This window comes from Trichosurus vulpecula, chromosome 1 (assembly GCF_011100635.1).
Source record: "Trichosurus vulpecula isolate mTriVul1 chromosome 1, mTriVul1.pri, whole genome shotgun sequence".
NCBI lineage: Eukaryota > Metazoa > Chordata > Mammalia > Diprotodontia > Phalangeridae > Trichosurus > Trichosurus vulpecula.
In genome coordinates, this window is record NC_050573.1 from 346,282,865 (window position 1) to 346,302,591 (window position 19,727).

General features: G+C 36.9%; 1 protein-coding gene across 1 annotated transcript; it reads left to right on the plus strand.

Annotated features, from left to right (window-relative positions):
* The first annotated feature begins 1,170 nt into the window (after positions 1-1,170).
* LOC118838234 (cytochrome b5-like) lies at positions 1,171-8,859 on the plus strand. Its single transcript, XM_036745471.1, has 2 exons — positions 1,171-1,463; positions 8,808-8,859. Exons 1-2 carry the CDS (start codon positions 1,171-1,173, stop codon positions 8,857-8,859), a joined length of 345 nt encoding a protein of 114 aa, XP_036601366.1.
* Positions 8,860-19,727: the final 10,868 nt, after the last annotated feature.

Genomic DNA, 19,727 nt, shown 5'->3' on the forward strand with positions numbered 1-19,727 from the left:
GGGGTATAGGGATGATTTGTGTTAAATAATGTGACAGATTATAGGAAGTCCTTATTGGTCAATAAGCATTTCTTTTCTGGGGGGGGGGGGGAAGGCAGGGCAATTGGGGTTAAGTGACTTGCCCAAGGTCACACAGCTTCAATAAACATTTCCTAAGCACTTATATGCCAGGCACAATGCTAAGCTGTAGGGATAGGAAGAAAAGCAAAAAGAATCCTTGTTCTCAAGAGTTCACGGTCTGATGGGGGAGACAATTTGCAGACAACTATGTACAAACAAGACTGAGAGGCATCTATGTTATGCAGTTTCATAGGGAAGGCACTATGATTATGGAGGACTGGGAAAGGCTTCTGCAGAAGTAGGGATTTTAGCTTAGACTTAAAAGGAGCCAGGAAAACCAGGAGGTAGGGGTGAGGAGGGAGAGGATTCCAGGCATGGGAGACAGCCAGAGAATGACTGTCTTGGGTGAGGAACATCAAGGCCAGTCTACCTGGATTACAGACTATGGGGGGGGGGGGGAGCCGGTAGAGTAAGATGTAGGAAGACTTAAAAGGTTGGAGGTTATAGAGAACTTTGGCCTTTGAATGGCAACCAGAGGATTTTAAACTTGATCCTAGAGGTGATAGGGAGCCACTGGAGGTTATTGAGTAGAGGAGTGACATGGTCAGATCTGTGCTTTAGGAAAAATTTGCCAGGTGAAAGGAGAATGGACCAGAGTGGACAATGAATTGAAGCAGGAGGACTAACCAGCGGGTTATTCCAATAGTCCAAGCACAAAGTGATGATAGCCTGAACCAAGATGGGGGCAATAGCAGAAAGGGGGTCACATACAAGAACACTCAAAAGGACTTGTCAATGGACTGGATTTGGAGTATGGGAGTGAGGAGCTGAAGGTGACCCGTTCTGATTTTGGGGGACTGGGAGGATGTTTTTGTTGTTGAATCTGGTGACTCCAGTTGGGGTTTCCTTGGCAAAAATAGGAGGAAACTGCGGCAAGCTGGATTAAGTGACTTGCCCAGGGTCACTCAGTGTCTGGGGCCTCCAGGCCCTGCATTCTGCGCACTATGGCTCCGCCTGCCGGCCTGCGGGGGGTGGTGATAGTAAAGTAAGAGGCAGGGTCCGTTACGGAAACCTGGAAGGCCGAGGCGGGAAGGCTGCAGCCCGGAGTTGATGGCGGCCCAAGGCGGCAGCAGCAGCACGGCGGGTAAAGAGCCCGAGGCTGGGGTCACCTACTATATGATGGAAGAGGTGGCGAAACACAACTCGGAGAAGGACGCGTGGCTGGTGATCCACGGGCGAGTGTACGACATCACCGGCTTCCTGGACGAGCACCCGGGGGGAAGAAAGGTTCTGATGGAAAAAGCAGGTCAGGACGCGACCGATGGCTTCGAGGCTGCCGGACACTCGGCGGACGCCCGGGAGATGCTGGCACAGTTCTGCCTCGGGGAGCTGCGGCCGAGCGAGCGCGGGGCGCCGCGGCCTTAGAGGGCCGGCCCCAGGGCCACGGCCACTGCGGGCCGTCCCCCGTGGATCCGGAGCTAGCCTCGCTGGATCCTGGAGAGTAAACACCCAAGAGGCAGCGCTACAAGACATGCCCCTTCGTATCCTGCTTCCTTCGTTGTGCCCTGCCGGGTCACAGTGCGCATGCCCACCGGCCGCCTCGAGCTGGGAACGGCGCCTCCTGCTACAGTTGCCGTGCCACCCCACTCCACCCCAACCCTGTCAGGCCCCATCATCATTGCCCTTTCTCTTCTCTTTTATTCCCGAGGTTTTTGTAAATAACTCTTCATTCCACAAATTTCTGTCATCCAGTCCATGGAAGTGGAGAAGTGATTTGAGGGCATATATGTAAAACAATTTTGTGTGTTTACAGGAAAAAAAATACTGTTTACAGTGTGTTTTAATAAAAATGTCTGCTTCTAGCACTTTGAACTTAGAATAGGCATTCTCAAAAGAAGAGCAGCAAAATACCTGGTTTTGAGGATGACAATGTTTATTCTTTTTTTTTCTCTATATTGCTAGCTGCTTTTAAACAAGTCCCACTTTAAAATATATATAATACACACACACACACACACACACACACACACACACACACACACAGAGAGAGATATAGTGTAATGTAATTCTGTTAATTTTGTTATTTCTGAGTTACTTGTCTTAAGTAGAAGTGCCTAGACACTTTTACCTAGAACACGATTTTCTAAATTGTCATTTTGGGAGATAATGTTGTATGCTCATTTCCCTAGGAGAGTAGAACTTGGCCTCTGTGTTTCCAATTTCTTTTCTTTCAAAGTGGTTTGGAGTCATTTAGATTTAGGCTACGAAGAGTTCATAGAAGCTTTGAGGAACAGCTGGGCGAGGAGGTAGGAAGGAGTGACAGTGAATTTGGATGAAAAAGAGTCTGGGACAGTGGTTTGAGGAAACAGTAACCATTCCTATATAGCTTGGTACTTTTTTTTTGTCTATTAAAAAAAAACATATCAAAGTTCAGAGTTTATCGGGTGAACTTCCTTAGGGTATTTGTTTACCGAATTTTGGAGAGACCTTGTTTACTTAAGAGACACTGACTCCAAATGTATCTGTGACATTTGGGATGGGAAGTAATTGGTACGATAATAGGGCATTTGAGGGTGGGATGGGGGAAGTAAGAAGAGAAAGTGTTTTAGTTTATGCATCTCTCAGGTGTTTGTAGCTATTCCTATTGGGATGTACTAGAATAAAAGAGATATCCTGTTTTTTAAAAAAAATGTAATAGGCCATAGTTGTTTGGAAGAAGTAAGAGTTTGGGAGGAAAGATAATGAGTTTAGTTTGAGATATGTTGAGTTTAAAATATCTACAGGTCGTCCAATTTAAATATGTCAAATAGCCAGTTGGAGATGCAAGTTTGGAAGTTAGGATTGGATAAATCTGAGAATCATTGACACAGTGAGGATAATTAAAACCATGGGAACTGATGAGATAGAAGGAGAAGAGAAAGTCTGGGATAGGGGAAAGTCATGGGGAACATCCACATGATGTGGAAGAAAAGCAAAGGAGACTGAAAAGGAGTTGTCAGAAATTACAAGAAGAACCAGCACAGAATAGTGCAGCATGCCATGGAATGCTAGAGAGTAAAGATTACCAAGGAGAAAAGGGTGATTTACTGTGTCAAAGGATCCTGAGAGGTCAAGAAGGATGAACATTGGGAAAAAAATGGCAATTAGATTTGGAAAACAAGTGATCATTGAAAATTTAACAAAATAGTTTTGATTGAATGATAGAGTTGGAAGCCAGATTGTAGAAAATCAAGAGAGTGAGAAGAAAGGAAGCAGAGACACCTATTGTGGACAGCCTTCTCAAGGAGTTTAGTTACAGAAGGCAGGAGAGCCATGGCATGGTAAACTAGTGGTGATGGATGGACCAAGTGAAGATTTTTTTTTTGAGGATGGGGAGACATGAGGCTGTTTACAGGCAGTAAGAAACCATGCAGTAGATGGTGGAAGATTGAAGATAAATGAGAGAATGGGGATGATAGAGGGGACAATTTACTGCAAGAGACAAGATGGAATGGGATCACTTGGACACATAGAGGGAGTTAGTCCTGGCAAGAACAACCACTTCTTCATGTAAGATAGGGTTAAATGAGGAGATGGTAGCAGAAGGCATCTATGTTATGTGACATGAACAAGGTGAGAGAAGAGGGAGTTACCAGTGAATGGCCTCTTTTTTTCCAGCAAAATATGAGGCAAAGTATATAAGGAGGAAGAACCACGGAAGTTTTGAGGAGGGCTGAAAAGGTTTGGAAGAGACAGTGTAGTGAATGTAACTGAATTAATTGGAACATATAAAAGGATTGTGGGCAGCAAGATGGCAAAGTGGATAGAGCACTGGGCCTGGAGTCAGAAAGACTGATTTTTCTGATTTCAAATCTGGCTTCACATACTTACTACCTGTGCGACCCTGGGCAAGTCATTTAACCCTGTAGTGGACCCAAGCAAAGGAGTTTGTATTTATTTGGTGGGTAATAAGGAGCTACTACAGTTTTGTTTTTTTGGTTTTTTTAATCAGGATACTGTTATATTTAGATTCATTTACAATCTTTGTGTTTTGGCCACTGAATATGCCCAATGCTCAATTTCTCATTGAAAGAAATAATTCTTTGTTTTGAGCTGAAATTTGCCTCCCTAAGACTTTCATTCATTAATTCTAATTCTACCTTATGAATCAACACAGAATTAATATTCCAACTCTTCATCTTTCGCTTTTATAAAGGATTATTTACTAGGGAAAAATGTAAAAACATTCTCCTTGAATAATAGATAATAATAATAATGATGATAGCATTATATAATATGGTGTTCACTATGGGCCAGGCACTGTACAGAATGCTTTAAAGTAATTATCTCATTTGATCCTGACAATAACCGTGGGATATAGGTGCCATTATTATCCCAATTTTAGAGCTGAGGAAACTTAATCAAACAAAGGTTAAGTGACTTTCTCGGGATCATATATACAAAAAGTATCAGACCACGTTTGAACTAAGGTCTTCCTGACTCCAGACCCAACAGTCTATCTACTGTGCCACTTAGCTGCCCCTAAATCAGGGGCACTCTTTCCCCTTTACTATGCTGGGCTCTGAGTAGAGTGGATTCAAACTTAACATGACTGCCCAAACATTTACACCACCAAGTACGTTTCTGGGTGCAGTATAGTCAGTTAGTTGCTCCCTTTCTTGTAAGATATCATGACTTCTGGGTAGCTCTACAGAGTTGGGTCAATCATGTCCTTTCTGAAGGGTAGCCCTTCTTAGGTTTGGCTGCTTTATCTCTGGTGATTCTTTTAATTTTTTTTAAAGATCATGGGGTCAGGGTCATAGAGCATTTACCTAAGAATAGGAAAAAGAAACGTGATAGGATGAAAAGTAATGGCAGAATCACATATTTAAGGCTACATGTTGTCCAGGGTCAGGGAGAGTAGGCCCTGGTACTCTTTCATCACTAGGGGTCTTATAGCATTTCTTACATTGTTAAACACTAGGAATCTCAATTGAATTCATTTTTAACAAAGCAAGGCATTTTTCCTATATACCATTTTACAGTTTTCAAAGTATTTTTACTTATACCTCATTTGATCTTCATAAAGCCAATTTGTGGAATCTTGCATGTAGCATAAGATTATGGGATTTCAGCTGGAATGAAGAGTTTGTGTCTATGTGCCCATGTGTGTGTTTATACACATGCACATGTGCACACATGTGTATTACATACATGCATGTGTGTGTATGTACGTAGCCCAGCATTTCATGAATGAGAACACTGAGGTTCACTTGGTTAGATTGAACAATTTGCCCAAGATTACATAACTAGGTAATAGCAGTGTTTATTCATCTCCTCTAATACCTGAAAAGAAGCCAAGTCTTATACAACCCCAGAATCTCAACACATCAGTCTCCTGATTCCTGGTATAGTGTTCTTTCTGCTATATCATAAAGCATTTGGTAATGATTAGAATGATGATGATGATGATGTTGATGGTAATCTAATCCAATCCAACAAACACCAAGTGCCTACAACATTTCAGGCACTGGGCTAAGTGCTGGGAATACAATTAATAAAAAGATGAACAGTCCCTACCCTCACCAAATTTACAATCTAATGGAGGAGACGACATGCCAAAGGAGGCAGGAAAGGGGGGGCATCAGGGGTCACTACTCCAAATAGGAACATCTTGTTTTTTGGAGTTGAAACCAGGCAGAGCAGAAGATGCAAAGTAAATTGATGATGAAGAGGAGTATTAAAGGATAGCTTCTCCCATTTTTATAACTGCATAGTACATAGAGTGTTTTTCTCACATCAGCCCTATGAGGTAGGTAGTGTAAGCATTATTATTCCCATCAACAGATTCTGAAACCGAGTTTCTTTCAGGTTCATTAAATTTTCCATACCCGCATGGCTCATAAAAAGATCCAGGTCTCAAACATATGTCTTTTCACTCCAATTCTTGCGTTGCAAAGGAGGCTCAGAGGGGTAGAGTAACTTTCCCAAAGTCACATGACTAGTAGGTTCCTGAACCCTGGTATTCTGAGTTTTAATCTAGGGTTTTTCTTCCTATAGCATTCTTTTCCACGGAGTTGAAGAAAGCCCTAGCCATTATATCTCCTGTCAGTATTCTCTGTTTTTCAAATTAATCACCTCTAGGCCTCAAACCATACAATGTGTTCCCAGAACCCTTACTACCTTCGTACTCTTCTCTGTATATGGTCCAGTCAGCTTTCCCCTTAAAATACAGCAAAGTTGGTTTGTTTCTGTATATAGCCTGTTTTCAGTTATTCTTTGTCAGCTATGAAAGCTTGAGTTTCCAGCTAAATGAGGTGGTACAAATCTCTACAGGGGCCTGTGTTTTTATTTCAAGTTTAATAGGAACATTCAGGTTTATGGTGAAGAGGCTTTGACAAGCATTTTCACATCTCTCACAAAGCTGCTTATGGAAGCTCTGATAATTAATCTGGTCATAGGAACCAGTGTACATCTTTTCCACAGTATTTTTTATTCTCATAATTAAGCTGTGCCCTATGAATCTCAGAGTTAACAGATGAGCAACACTGAAAGGATGTGAAAAAGAGGAACCAGAGAAAGAAATGAAAATTGATTTTTAAAACGTTTTTGTGTTTATCCCTTTTACTAATTATTGGTTCTCTAGACTGGGATCTAAGAATTATGGAGATTTGTCTGGTTCTCAAGAGTCACCATGGTTGCCAAGGTGATTCTTATACCATTATTAACTGTGTAATTCTTAAAAAGTCAACTTCATGTTTTATCATATCATCAAAATGCATGTGCTCTGGCTTACAGAGAAGTCAATTTTTAAATGAAATGAAGTAATGTGTTATCATGGTGCTCAGATATGTCCATAAAATGTATTATTTAAATGTGTTTCTGCTCTGGGAAATGTTGAGCAGATAGGAGAAAGAAAATGACACGAAGCAATCAATTTTGGAATCGGTTTTGCTATGCGTATGTTATGGGACTTTTGGCAGTGCACAAATTCCTACCCTGTATGATAATTGCAAATTAACACAGAGACATGGCTTTGCATTCTCTCAATGGCTTTGGGAATACATGGGCTGAATGATTGGTAGCTTCAACACCAAGCCAGATTGGGGATGCCAGAGAAAAGATATAGATAAAATGAATAGCAGGTGGGCTAAACAAACACACGGATGATATAGAAATTGAATCTCTATGTCTTTTATGGTTCTCAAGCTTACAGCTGCATTAAGTAGGGAAGCCATAGTTCACGGGCTGCCTTCTCTTCCCCAGCCATCAGTGATAGAACATGGAAGATATGCAAGTCATTCAGCTGTCCCTGGTGCAATTATGTACTAGTTTCCCAATTCGAGGATTATAATCAAGTCAGCATCATTCCTTGAATAAGCTGCATAAGTAAAAAGATTTTCAAGTTGCAATGTGTAGCAAATGTTCTGAGGCTATCCAGAGGTGGGGGAAATAAGCTATATACTATGGAATCTATTTTCAGCATCTCAGCCCCGCTAGAATGCTCTTTGAATCTTGAAAATAAATAATACTGAGAGGTTTCTCATATTAATGACCCAGGAGGACTAATGGACATTCATTGCCCTATGAATACAGACCTCTATCCCATTCCATTCATTCATTCATCAGACACATAGGGAATGCTTACACTATGCAAACTGCTATGCAAAGAGTTGAAGGAGCTACAAAGGAATATCATGTCTTTCTGTACTCAAGGAACTTGAATAGTTCAGAAATCAAGAGAAATACAAGTCAAAAATTAAGTAACATTGCAAGAGACAGTGAGACAACAACATGGTACAATGGATGGTGTGGTATATTTGGAGTTACATGACCTGGGTTCAAATATTGGCTGTCTCACTTAGTGTTTGTATGTCCTTGGGTAAGTTTGTTAATCTGTCTGAATTCAGTTTCTTCAGCTGAAAACAAAATGAGGGAATAAAGCAAGATGATTTTTATTAAGTTCTTTTCTGCTCTAAATATGTTTCCCTATTCCTTAACAAAGATGTTATTTTCTACTTTTGCACTTTTTTTCTACCCCCTTCTGTATTCTCTGTGACTGTCCTCTATCAAGGACAGCTAGGTGGCTCAATGGATGGAGTGATAGGCCTGGAGTCTAGAAGACGAGTTCAAATCTGGCCTCAGATACTTACTAGCTCTGGGCAGTCACTTAACTGTTTGCCTCAGCTACCTCATCTGTAAAATGAGCTGGAGAAGGAAATGGCAAACCACTCTGGCAATCTTTGTCAAGAAAACCCCAAATTACATTGTTGGACACCACTGAACAATCACAACACCATCCTCTGTGAGCTATACCTCTTATTTAATGTATGTGCCATCTTTCCCTCTCTACTACGTCCTTCCCACATATATAAATATCTTCATCCTCAAACATCAGCAACCACCTGTCTCTCAACCCCTCTACCCTCCTTACCTTACTTCCTGTCTCTTTTCTCTTTCAAGACAAAACTTCTAGGAAAGATAATGATACAGTTGTTGACTTTATTTCCTTTTCATTGTGCAAAACACAGTGCTAGGCCTTGGGGATACAAAGACAAAACAGAATCAGCAGCTGTCCTCAAGTAACCTACCTTCTTCATGTTAGGAGAAGGTTCATAAGCTATATGAGAAACTTGAAGAGGTAGAGAACATTAACTTTGGGGCATGAGGAAAGACAGGAATCAGGGGAAGCATTGCAGAGGTGGTGGCATGTGACTGAGCCTTGAACAATAAATATTTTAAGAAACAGAATCAAGGAATATTTCTAGACCACGGGGTAAGGGAGGGGAAAATAGTGGTTATGCATATGCATATAGCTGATGAAACGTCCATAGTGAGTGCATTAATTTGATTAGAACCTGCAAAGTATGAAGAAGAATCACTGTTCCTCTATAATCTGTGCCAAACTCAGAAGCTTGTGAGTGCAAATTTGCAATATGGGTCAAAAAGGATTGGCATGAATCATTAAGGGCCCCAGTGAGTTCATCTATATATTTTGGTGCGGCAGAGACTGAAAAGAAAAGAAGATGATATGATCAGATAAAGGAATCCAGACTTCTGTCTTGTGAAAGCGGAACACTATGTAGGTGAAGATGAGATCTGATATTGATTCCATCTTGAAAGTTCTATAGACAAAAGAGACATGAACATTAATTTGTTTGTTCCTGATTCTTTGGAATGAGCTTGATGAGAAAGTGCCCTCATTGCAATATTTATCATTATTACTTTGATCCATGGTTGCAGTTTCTTGAGTTACTTCAATGGATCCATGACCTCATCTTTTAAGTATTCTTTGCTCCATCAATACAAATAGCCCATAAATGCCTTCTCCTCCCATGTGATTTTACTCTACTCCTTTCTACAAGTCTCCCATAGAGGATACACCTCTATACTACACTCTATATACTCTACCCTATGTATGCTACACTATATATACTCTACACTATAGACTTTCCTCTGCTTCTTTTAGTGTCTTGGGGGTACCAGTGCATGACTGAAGCTATGCATCTGTTGCCCCTCAATCTTACTATATGACTTAACTGAGCCACATATTCTTATGACACTTTACATAGGCATGCCATTATTCATAATATGTTTCAGACCAGTTAGGCCCATTATGTGGCACTGATCCACTCAGGCATTGATTTGAAGGCTCTGACTCTTTCTCAGCCTTCACACATATCACTGTTTCCCATGAAAAAGCTATTAGGAATGGAATCACTTTTATTCAGCATTAGAATATCTCCTTGGATACAGAAAAATCTTGTGCACTGTACCTCTAAACATCAGAACCACAAGAATCTATGTTTCCAGTCCTTGAAAAACTTAATCCACTCACATTGGAACACTTATTGTGGGGGGTCTGCTGGGATTGATTGGTGACAGAGTGCATACCAGCTGGCCCCAGCCCCAAGATCGTGATTTCAGCTTCCCATCTCTTCCTGCCACCCATCTTTGTCACATTGCCATCTGCCTATGATCAGTGTACCTCCCCTACTTTCCAGCCTTTGCTAGGGGTTCCAGAAGGATTTTATAGGCCATTTAATTCAGGCTCTTCATTTTATAGATGAAGAATAGAGGCTCTGAGGTAACTTGCCCAGGGTCCAATAGCAGTATGTGGATAGTGCAGCTTGTTGTTTCTCCCATTAGACTACAAGTTCCTCGAGGTCAGGGTCTATCTTTTTACTATTTTTGTAGCGCCAGCACTTAGCACAATGCCTGGCACATAGTAGGTGCTTAATAAATGTTGCTTAATTGGTTGATATGCTATTTGAACCCATGTCTTCTTGACTTCAAGGCCAGAACTCTGTATACAATATCATATTGCCTCTCTTGCTCTGGACACAGTAAATCATAAATATTGCTTTTGGAAAAATGATTACAATTGGCTGCCTGATGGATCAACTCACTATGCTTATTACATCTTCAGACCAAGTTCCCTTTTATGGCCATTACTACCCTTTATATGTTATTTCGCCTTTCAGAACATAAGCTCATAGAAAGTAGGGACTGGCTCTTTTACGTATGTTGTATTCCCAGCACTTAGCACTGTGCCAATATACTAATTACTTAATTTTTCTTAATTCACTCATTCTTAAGTACAGCAAGCCTGTGTGCTCTCAGTCCTGGTGGCCAATGGTTCCTGCTTCTGCAAGGAATCTTAATTCTTAATCATGCCCATGCTCCCAAAGTGGAAGTCCATCCAAGGGAGTTAGCTGCAACCTGTATTTACCCATATCTGAAAGTCCAAATTGTATTATAAAACTGCCTGAACACCCTAGTCACAAACATAGATATCCTTAAAACATCAACTTTCTTTAGAGTCATATTAACTATTAGGTCCCTCTGTTTCCATTTTGAAGATCAGATATTAATTCTAGATCCTCATTCTCACAGTCCATTCTACACTTCCCAAAAACTAACCAGCAACTGGATGTCTAACATACCTACTCCTTCAAGTATTAACATGACAACCAGGATTGGAAATTTGTAGCTGGGAGGCCTTTTGTTCTACACATAGCTGATACCTGTTTGTTTCTTTGAAATCTATCACTATTTGTCTTTTTATCTTCCCATTGCCCTTGAATTTTCTGCAATTTTGATTCTTCTAAGGCTCTGGTATCCTAAGACTGGTAGATTCACCAAGGAGAGTAAATTGGTAGAATGGCACAGAGGGGTTTCTGGAATGTTCTTGGATTGTTTTTATTATATGGCCTCTAAAATTGCTTCAAACTGTGATTCTATGATTCCCTAATGTGAATTTCCCTGAGTTACATCTTTAGTGTCCTGGCTCACAATTAAATTAGTGAAATATCCTTTTTGAAATGGATCTTTTTGGAGAACCTCATGATCAGTAGGGCATCTTTCTTCTATTTGGATTCTGCAAATGATGTTCTGCATTACTCTGGGTGGATAACCTAGATGTGTTTATGTTTCTTTGGTCATAGAAGGTCTGTATGTTTGTAATTGCATCTGTCATATAAAATTATATAATTTTATCACATATGAGGGAGACATTTTGCCTAATGGAATTCTTAATGGCTGCATTTTGTCCATAAAGTCCATTGCTTTTTTCTGAAATCAATAAACAATAGACACAGTGGAATCTTATTCTCTATACACCCATAGCTGAAGGTGGACTGCTATGGAAAATCTATGGAGGACGCTTGTCCCCTTCTTATATTTCTTTGTTTATCAAGGATACTCTTGCGTGTGCATTGGGATAGTTGTTTGGCATTACTGAAAATCTGATAAGAGCATTTGAAATCAAAATAAGAAGCTGATATATTTTACTTTCAAGGTAAGGCCTTCTAGAGGAGGGAGGAAGGGAAAACATTGACTTTAGGGTGGGGGAGTTAGCCTAAAGAAGTTTATTTATTGTTGATGGTTTTAAAAAGATATCCTTTTTTAAAAAATTTTTCTTAGCAGTAGGGAAATTATTGGAGACACAGCCCTTTTCCGAGTTTAAGTGTGAATGCAATTTCTTGCCACAGATTGAAAATGCAGACAATTCTGTCAGAATTTAGAGAGAGAAAAATAATGTTCATTATTTTAGCAGGTCCACTATATTAAGGAATCATTTACCTGGAGAAACAAGTACAATTCCTGAAACCAGCAAAATATTACAGAGATAACATATAATGTATGACATGAACATAGCTAGATAGTTGGAAAAAATAATATTTAGTTAGGATCCTTTATTCATTTAGCAGTGACAGAATTACATGATGCTCCATTTACATGTTCTATCTTAAATGCCCAGGGTGTCATTGAAACTTTTACTTTCTCTTTGGTCCTCCTTAGTCATCAAGTTCGTATTGCTACCATCCATATGAACTGAACATCCTTATAAAACTGTTTGCAGCCATAAGGATTGAACTGAATTGAAACTTTTGAAATGAGTTACAGTTTACTAGAATATCATTTTATTTGATCAATTTTACCATATACCCAGAATGTACCCACTAAGGACTTTGACATTTCTCTTCACATAATACCTATCAATTGATTTAATTCTGTATTAAGTGTTAGTAGCATAGTAGATTCTCAGTGAGTAATAAATTAGAATCAAATTAAGCAGTGAGATATTCAGTTTTAAACCCACAGAAGAGGAAACTGTTTCTTGTCTGATATACTATATGTTGAATGAATAACAAAATAAAGGACTTTGGAACATGCAGTAAACTTCTACTTCCATTGAAAAACGTGACTGCCCAAAAGAGAGGATTTGTTTCTCAATATTGTGTTGTATATCAGTATCTTAGTTCATTGTACTTCTTTGTTCCCTTTCTGTTCCACCATTGCATTCTACATTGACTTTAGTGTGGGAGAGTTAGCCTAAAGAAGTTTATTTATGGTTGATGGCTTTAAAAATTTTTTTAAATATGAAAATAGTAAAATTAATATTTTATATTTTATAGCACTTTGCTATTTACAAAGTAGCATAATATAATAGATTTAGAACCAAATGACTGAGCTTCCCCACTATCAGCACGGTCCTGGGTGAGTCACTCAGTCTCTCCAGGAAAAAGTTTTCTCATCTGGAAAATGATAGGGTGATGTTGGGGTAAATGAACTATATGACCTCTAAGAGGGTAGCTCTAAACCTTATTAAATACCTCCGTAACCAATACCTCCGTGAGAGATGGCACAAGAGTAATTCCCCATCCCCATTCAAGAGATAAGGGAACTAAGGTCTAGGGAAGTTATGTGAACTCTCCAGAGTTGCAGCCGTTATTATGATCCAGTTTTCAAACTGACCTCTCTATACCATCTCTCCTCCTATTCTCCCTCCATCCAAAATTAATTCCCCCTCACTCACTACAGCTGGAGGTAGAGTCAGTGTGACATACCATACACATATATAATCGATTTACTGTTATTTATCCTAACTAGTAGATGTTAAAACTAATTACAATTACACTTTTCAATATGTGCAATTCAACATTATTAATTAAAGCATGTAAACAATACTCTCTTCTATGAACCAACTTGCATCTTACAGGTTCTGATAAGTTTCTTTCATACCAAACTCAAGACCAAGTTGCCTTTTGTGCCCACCAGGAGACTGCATGTCATCCCACCCTCCTCATCCAGAGCATCTAGCAAATCTGAAGGCACTGCCCTCAAGCAAACATGAGCTGCTTGAGTCTCAAGTGTGAAGAAAGCAGGAGTCAATCTTAATTGCATCCTATGAATGGCCTGATGCCTAAGGCCCCAAGTGTTTGGGTTTTTGTTTGTTTGTTTGTTTTTGCATTTAACTATGGGTATCCTTAGATAGTTTACCACATATTTCATTAATAGTTTACTTCAAAATTGCTGACAAAGTTGCTTATAATATTTCCCCTCCCCATTGGTGGATTGTCTGATCTGATCTGAGGGTATGTGTTTGTGTGTGTATATGTGTGTGTGTGTGTGTATTATATATATAAATATGTGTATATATATATATATATATATGTTAATACATCATGCAACACAAATGCTTATCTTATCAAATGCTTACCTCAAGTAAGTCAATCACAGGAAGGTTGAAACAAATGGAATCAGTTATGCTAAGCTGACAAATTCATTCCTAGTAGCTTTATAAGATACTAAAATACATTCTTGAGATCTTCAGAAAAACCTGGGTTAAAATCCCACCTCTGACACATACAGGTTCTGGGACCCTGAGCAAGTTATATAACTTCTCTGCCACATGTTACTCTTTAAAATTCTAAGTTTCAGACAGGTTACTAATTAGCATTGGTGAAAGGAGTTCTTCCCTGGAGCATCTTTTATAGATGAAATAAGTCTGGTCCAATAAATTATTATTGACATATTTGGTTTCACATAAATTACTTTTTAATAGTAATTTTGATAATCCATTAAAAAACAGATCAGCAACACTATCTAATATAGCAGTTGTAACCAATAACACATGTAACTTTCTGCTTATATGGTTTCCCAAGAAAAGAAAGCTCCCAATACCAAAGAACTTAGCATTGTCAGATGGTTCAACATCAGAAGCTGATATGATTCTGTCAGTGGAAATGACAGCAAAGAAGATGCATTACCATTTGCTTTGGCCCTATAAATTTCTGTGCCTTTACACTCAACTGGCAACTGAAACCTTCTCAATGTGTTATCTCCCTAAGGTAGATGTGGACTCCTTCAGAGAAGAGCTGTCTAACTTTTCTCTTTGGATCCCTAATGCTTATCACATAGCAAACACCTAATTCTTATTCTTATTCATTCATTCCTTAACAGAGTGAAAGGTTTGTTTTTTTTTTTTTAATTCAGTCATCTAGAAACCTCAATAGCTACGGAATTTGATTTGAATTTTGTTCTGTTTGAGTGATGGCCTCATTTCCATTCTGGTGGTGTTGTGCATATTGTTTTGATTCTGATTTCTCTGATACGCGTAAGTTCAGAAAAATTTTGCAATGTTTCTCCAAATTTTTCTTCATATTTATCCTTCCTTATAATTCAATAGCATACTACTGTATTCACATTCCACAATTTACTGAGTCATTCCCCAATTGATGAGTACATAATTGGTTTGCAATTTTTTTTTTCACTACTAATACTATTGCCATGGATACTTTGATACATTTGGAATACTTCTTTCTATCAGTGACCTCTTTGGAGTATAAACAAAATAATAGGGCTGGTAGGCTAAAAAAAGGATATGAATAATTTGATCACCTTTCTTGGATAATTACTAATTGTTTAGTAGAATATTTTGAATAATTCATGGTTCAAGTCTTGCTACAACTCTTTCATTTTTGATCATATCCATCTTTTGTCTTATTCATTAATTCAATGTAAATAAGCCAATACCAGAGATTAATTTTCATTTGTGTTTTTATTAATGACTTGAAGTTTTTTTTTAATGTGGACGTAGGCAGTATACATTTTATTTTTGAAATCTGTTTTTCATAGCCTTTTACCATTTATTTTATAGAAATATTTGATGTAAATATTTTCCCAATAAATATGTTTTCATCTTATTCTAGCTTCACTGATTTTATTTGTATATAATTTAATAAAATTAACATTTTATTTTTGACTTTTATAATTCATCCTATTCTTTGTCTGGTTAAGAATTACTCTGCCCATAGTTATAAAATATGTCTGCACATTCAGCTCTATTTTTATTTTTTGATAGAACCTTTTAGAATTAGATTATTTGGAATTTATTGTGGTATATATTCTAATGTATTTGCCTGTGCTTATTTTTTTTCAAAATTGCTTTGTAGTTTTCAGAGTATTTTTAATAAATAATTCTTCCCTCAATAGTTTATGTTCTTTGTTTTACAAAAGGCTAACCTTCTGTATTCAAGTCAACAAATTTATTATGTGCCAGATATGGTTGCTGCTAGGTTATACTTATATAGTCTAATTGCTTACTTTTCTGTTTTCCACCACTACCAGATAATTTTTGACAATTACTACTCTAATGAAATTTGAAATCTCTTAATATTAGGTTCCATTAATTGCTATGTTTTTAATGTTTTAATGTTTAATTCCAGTCCAAATTTTGTGATTATTTTGTCAAGTTCAATCAAGTATACATGTAGACCCACTATTTGATAGTGATGAGTCTTCTTAAATAAATAATTCCTCCCTCAGTAGTTTATGTTCTTTAAGCCCTACAATTATTTATATTAGGTCATCATACCCTAGTAAAGAACACTTAAATAGATTAAATTAAAGTCTCTACAAAGTTTTTTTGTAGTTAGATTTTCATAAACCGTGTGTGTGTGTGTGTGTGTGTGTGTGTGTGTGTATGTGTGTGTGTGAATTCACTCAGATATTTTGGAGATTCTTTAGTTATTTTGAATATGATTTCTCTTTCTCCTGGATTTTGTTAGTAATATATAGAAATGTTTTTCTATGTTTTTTTATCATTTTTATTATATAGAATGTTATAATTGTGAAACACTTTTTGGGCATACTGACAGATTCCTATTAATTTGGTTATTTATGTATATTAATTTATTAATATTAAATCATCCTTGGAGCTAGTTAGAAATGAAATTTGGCAACAATTAATATTTTATATGTAGTTGTATTTTCTTGGTCAATGGTTTTATTTAAATGTTTCCATATGAATTCATCACTGAAATCTGTTTATAGCTCTTTATCTCTGATTTATATCAGGACCATATTTGTTTCCCCAAATAATTTTATCAGAATGTTTTATTTCTCTGTTTTTGTGACAATTTATGCAGCATGAGAATTAATCATTCTATAAAAAATTGATATAGTTCACTTGTAAATTTCTCTAGTCAGGAGTTCCTGTCTCCCTTCCCCATTTGAATTCATTTGTGATATGTTCTATTTCTCATTCTGAAATTAGGTTGCTTGGAGTCACTGCTGTTTTATGATCTGGTCAGTTTACATTTTAATTAATCAATCAACAATCATTTATTAAATACATATTATGTTCCCAGAACTGTGCTAAGCACTGGGGATACAAAGAGAAGTACTCACTCTTAAGTAGTTTACAATCAAGTTAGGGGAAAAACAGGGGAAGACAGTAACAACTACAGAGTTTTATGTTGGAGGGGCTATTTGAGCTGAGATTTAAAGGACACAAGGAATTCTAAGATATGGAGGTAAGAAAACAGGTTATTCCATACTTCATTAGGTAGTATATGCTTATGTGTGTGTATGCATGTACATGTGTGTGTGAGTGTATACACACACACACTCACACACACATTGTTATCTCTAGTATATAAATTTGTATATATACTGCCTCCCCCAATGAAATGTTAACTTAATAATAATAATATAATGATATTTATATAGTACTTTAAGCTTTACAAAGAGCTTTAAACATATTGTCTCATCTTATCTTTGTAAAAACCCTAGGAGGTAGGTGCTGTTATCATCTCCCTTTTACAGATCCAAAAACTGATAGCCCTTTGTTACCCAGCCAGGAAGTGTCTTGAGGGTAGGAGTTATTTAATTTTTGTCGTTGCATCTCCAGTACCTAGGACACTTCCTGGGCCAAAGTAGGTGAATGTTGATTAAGAGTTGTAAGTAGTGAATGAAGAATAGTAAGGTCAGTTTGGCTCCACTTTGGTGTACATGAAGGGGAAAAGTGTGTAATGTGTCTAAAAAGGTAGACTGAGGCTAGGTTTTGAAGGGTCAAATAGAGGACTCTTTGATACTTGAAAAAAATTGACAGGCAGCCATTTTAGTTTATTAAGTAGGAGAGTGACATGAACAAGCCTGCTCTTAAAAATCATTTTGGCTGTTGTTGTTTGTCCTTTATTCTCCCAAAGAGGACTAGGGCATCAGGAAGGTGATGCCATGACTTGCAAATGAATTAAATTTAAGTGAGGGAGAGCTGTGCAAAGTCACCAGCACCACTCTCTCCTCTGGAACTATCTGGGTCCAGTGGCAAGACATAGATCAGGATGACAGCTGCTATGTGATGTATGTATTAGAGTAGAGAGGGAGTAGGTAATTGTAACAGTGTAGAAGAAAGCCTGAGCTTGGCTAGTGACTCTGTAATGGATAGAATATATTCATCCATTAAAATAAATGCTTAGTTTTGCTGTCCTGTGTTTGGACAGCCTGATTTCTGACAATTTTCTTGACTGTCTCTTTCTGCATTATGAATTCATTGTTTTCAATTTTTATTTTGGTGGTGTGGTTTTCTTTTCTCACTTAATCCATTATGGTAGCAAATGATTTATTGATTTAGTTAAGACTTTGAAAACCATGGCTCTTTTTTGTTTATTATTTCAGTTGTCCTTTTGGTTTCAGTTATTTATTTTTTCCTTTGATTTTTGAAAGTATCTTATTTCATGCTTGCTTTGTGTTTACCAATTTGTTGAATTTATCATTTTTCAGCACATGAACAAGCAATCCATTAATTCTGTCTTTTTTATTTTGTTAATATATGTCTTCAGAGATAAAGTTTCTTTTAAGGACTGCTTTAACTGCATACAATATATTTAGTTACATTTGTCTCACTGTTATTATTCACTTTAAAATGATCATTTTTCTATGATTTTTCTTTCATCCACTCAGTGTTTAAAATATCATTCTTAATCTTGATTGTGATGCTGATTTTTTTTGTTCAACATTAGGGAATTACCATAATTCCTATTTTGATGAATTGTGATTTAAAGGCTGTATTACTATTTATCCTTTTCTATAATTATTTATCATGCCTTTATTCTTCTTACATGATAAATTTTTATACAGTTAGTGAATAATATACATGATTTAATATTTTCATTCAATAATAATCTTACAATGTCCTTCTTGTTTATCTTTCTGTTTCTTTTTTTTTCAATCTTTGAAGCAATGTTAAAGTCACCTACAATTATTTTCTTGATATCACGTTCATTTTCATTTGAGTCAGGTGTATTTTTTAACCAGTCAGATGCTATGACATTTGCACTAAACAAACACATAGACTTATATAAGTATGTGTATATATAAATATATATATATATCTATAAATATTAATTTGTTACTATATTTTTGCATTTTTGTTAAACATAAATGTGTGGCGTATTTTGTCAAAAATCTTTCTTTATAACTATTGACATAATTGTATTATTGTTGTTCTTCTTGAGCTTCTTGAGGGCAAGGACTATTTTTTTTGTAACCCTAGTATTTAGCACAGTGCCTGGAACAGAGTAGGCACTTAATAAATGCTTATTGGTTGAATGATTAAAATAATTGACTATGTTTATAGTTTTCCATATGTTGAACCAACTATACATTCCTGTTATTAATCTAAATAATATATTTTAATATATTATTGGAACCCCATTAGCTAATTCACTATTTTTGTTCCATATTCATTGGAGATATCAGCTTATAGTTTCCTTCCTCTTTAACCAATTTAGGTATCAAGAATACATTTGCTTCATAGAGAAATTTGGTAGTATATCTTTCTTCTTTTTTTTGAAAGCAGTTTATGTAGTAACATAATTTTAATTTTTCTTAGAATTTTAATAGAATTATTTAGTAAATATATGTGGTCCTATTTTTTTTCTTTTGGAGTTAATTTACTGCTTATTCTATTTTTTTCCTGAGATTGGATTGCTTAAATTTCCTATTTCTACTTCTGTTAATCTGGTTGTTTTATATTTTTAATTATGTATCTGTTTCTTTTATCACTTATGTTGACATGTCATTGGACCAAATAGTTGTTTTTAATAATTCCCTTTATT

What these genes read in the sequence shown, in the direction of transcription:
- LOC118838234 (XM_036745471.1), top strand. Translation starts at nt 1,171, where the DNA reads ATGGCGGCCCAAGGCGGCAGCAGCAGCACGGCGGGTAAAGAGCCCGAG. An exon ending in GGGGAGCTGCGGCCGAGCGA is followed by an intron (nt 1,464 to 8,807) that starts GCGCGGGGCGCC and finishes GAATATTTCTAG; the next exon opens with ACCACGGGGTAAGGGAGGGG.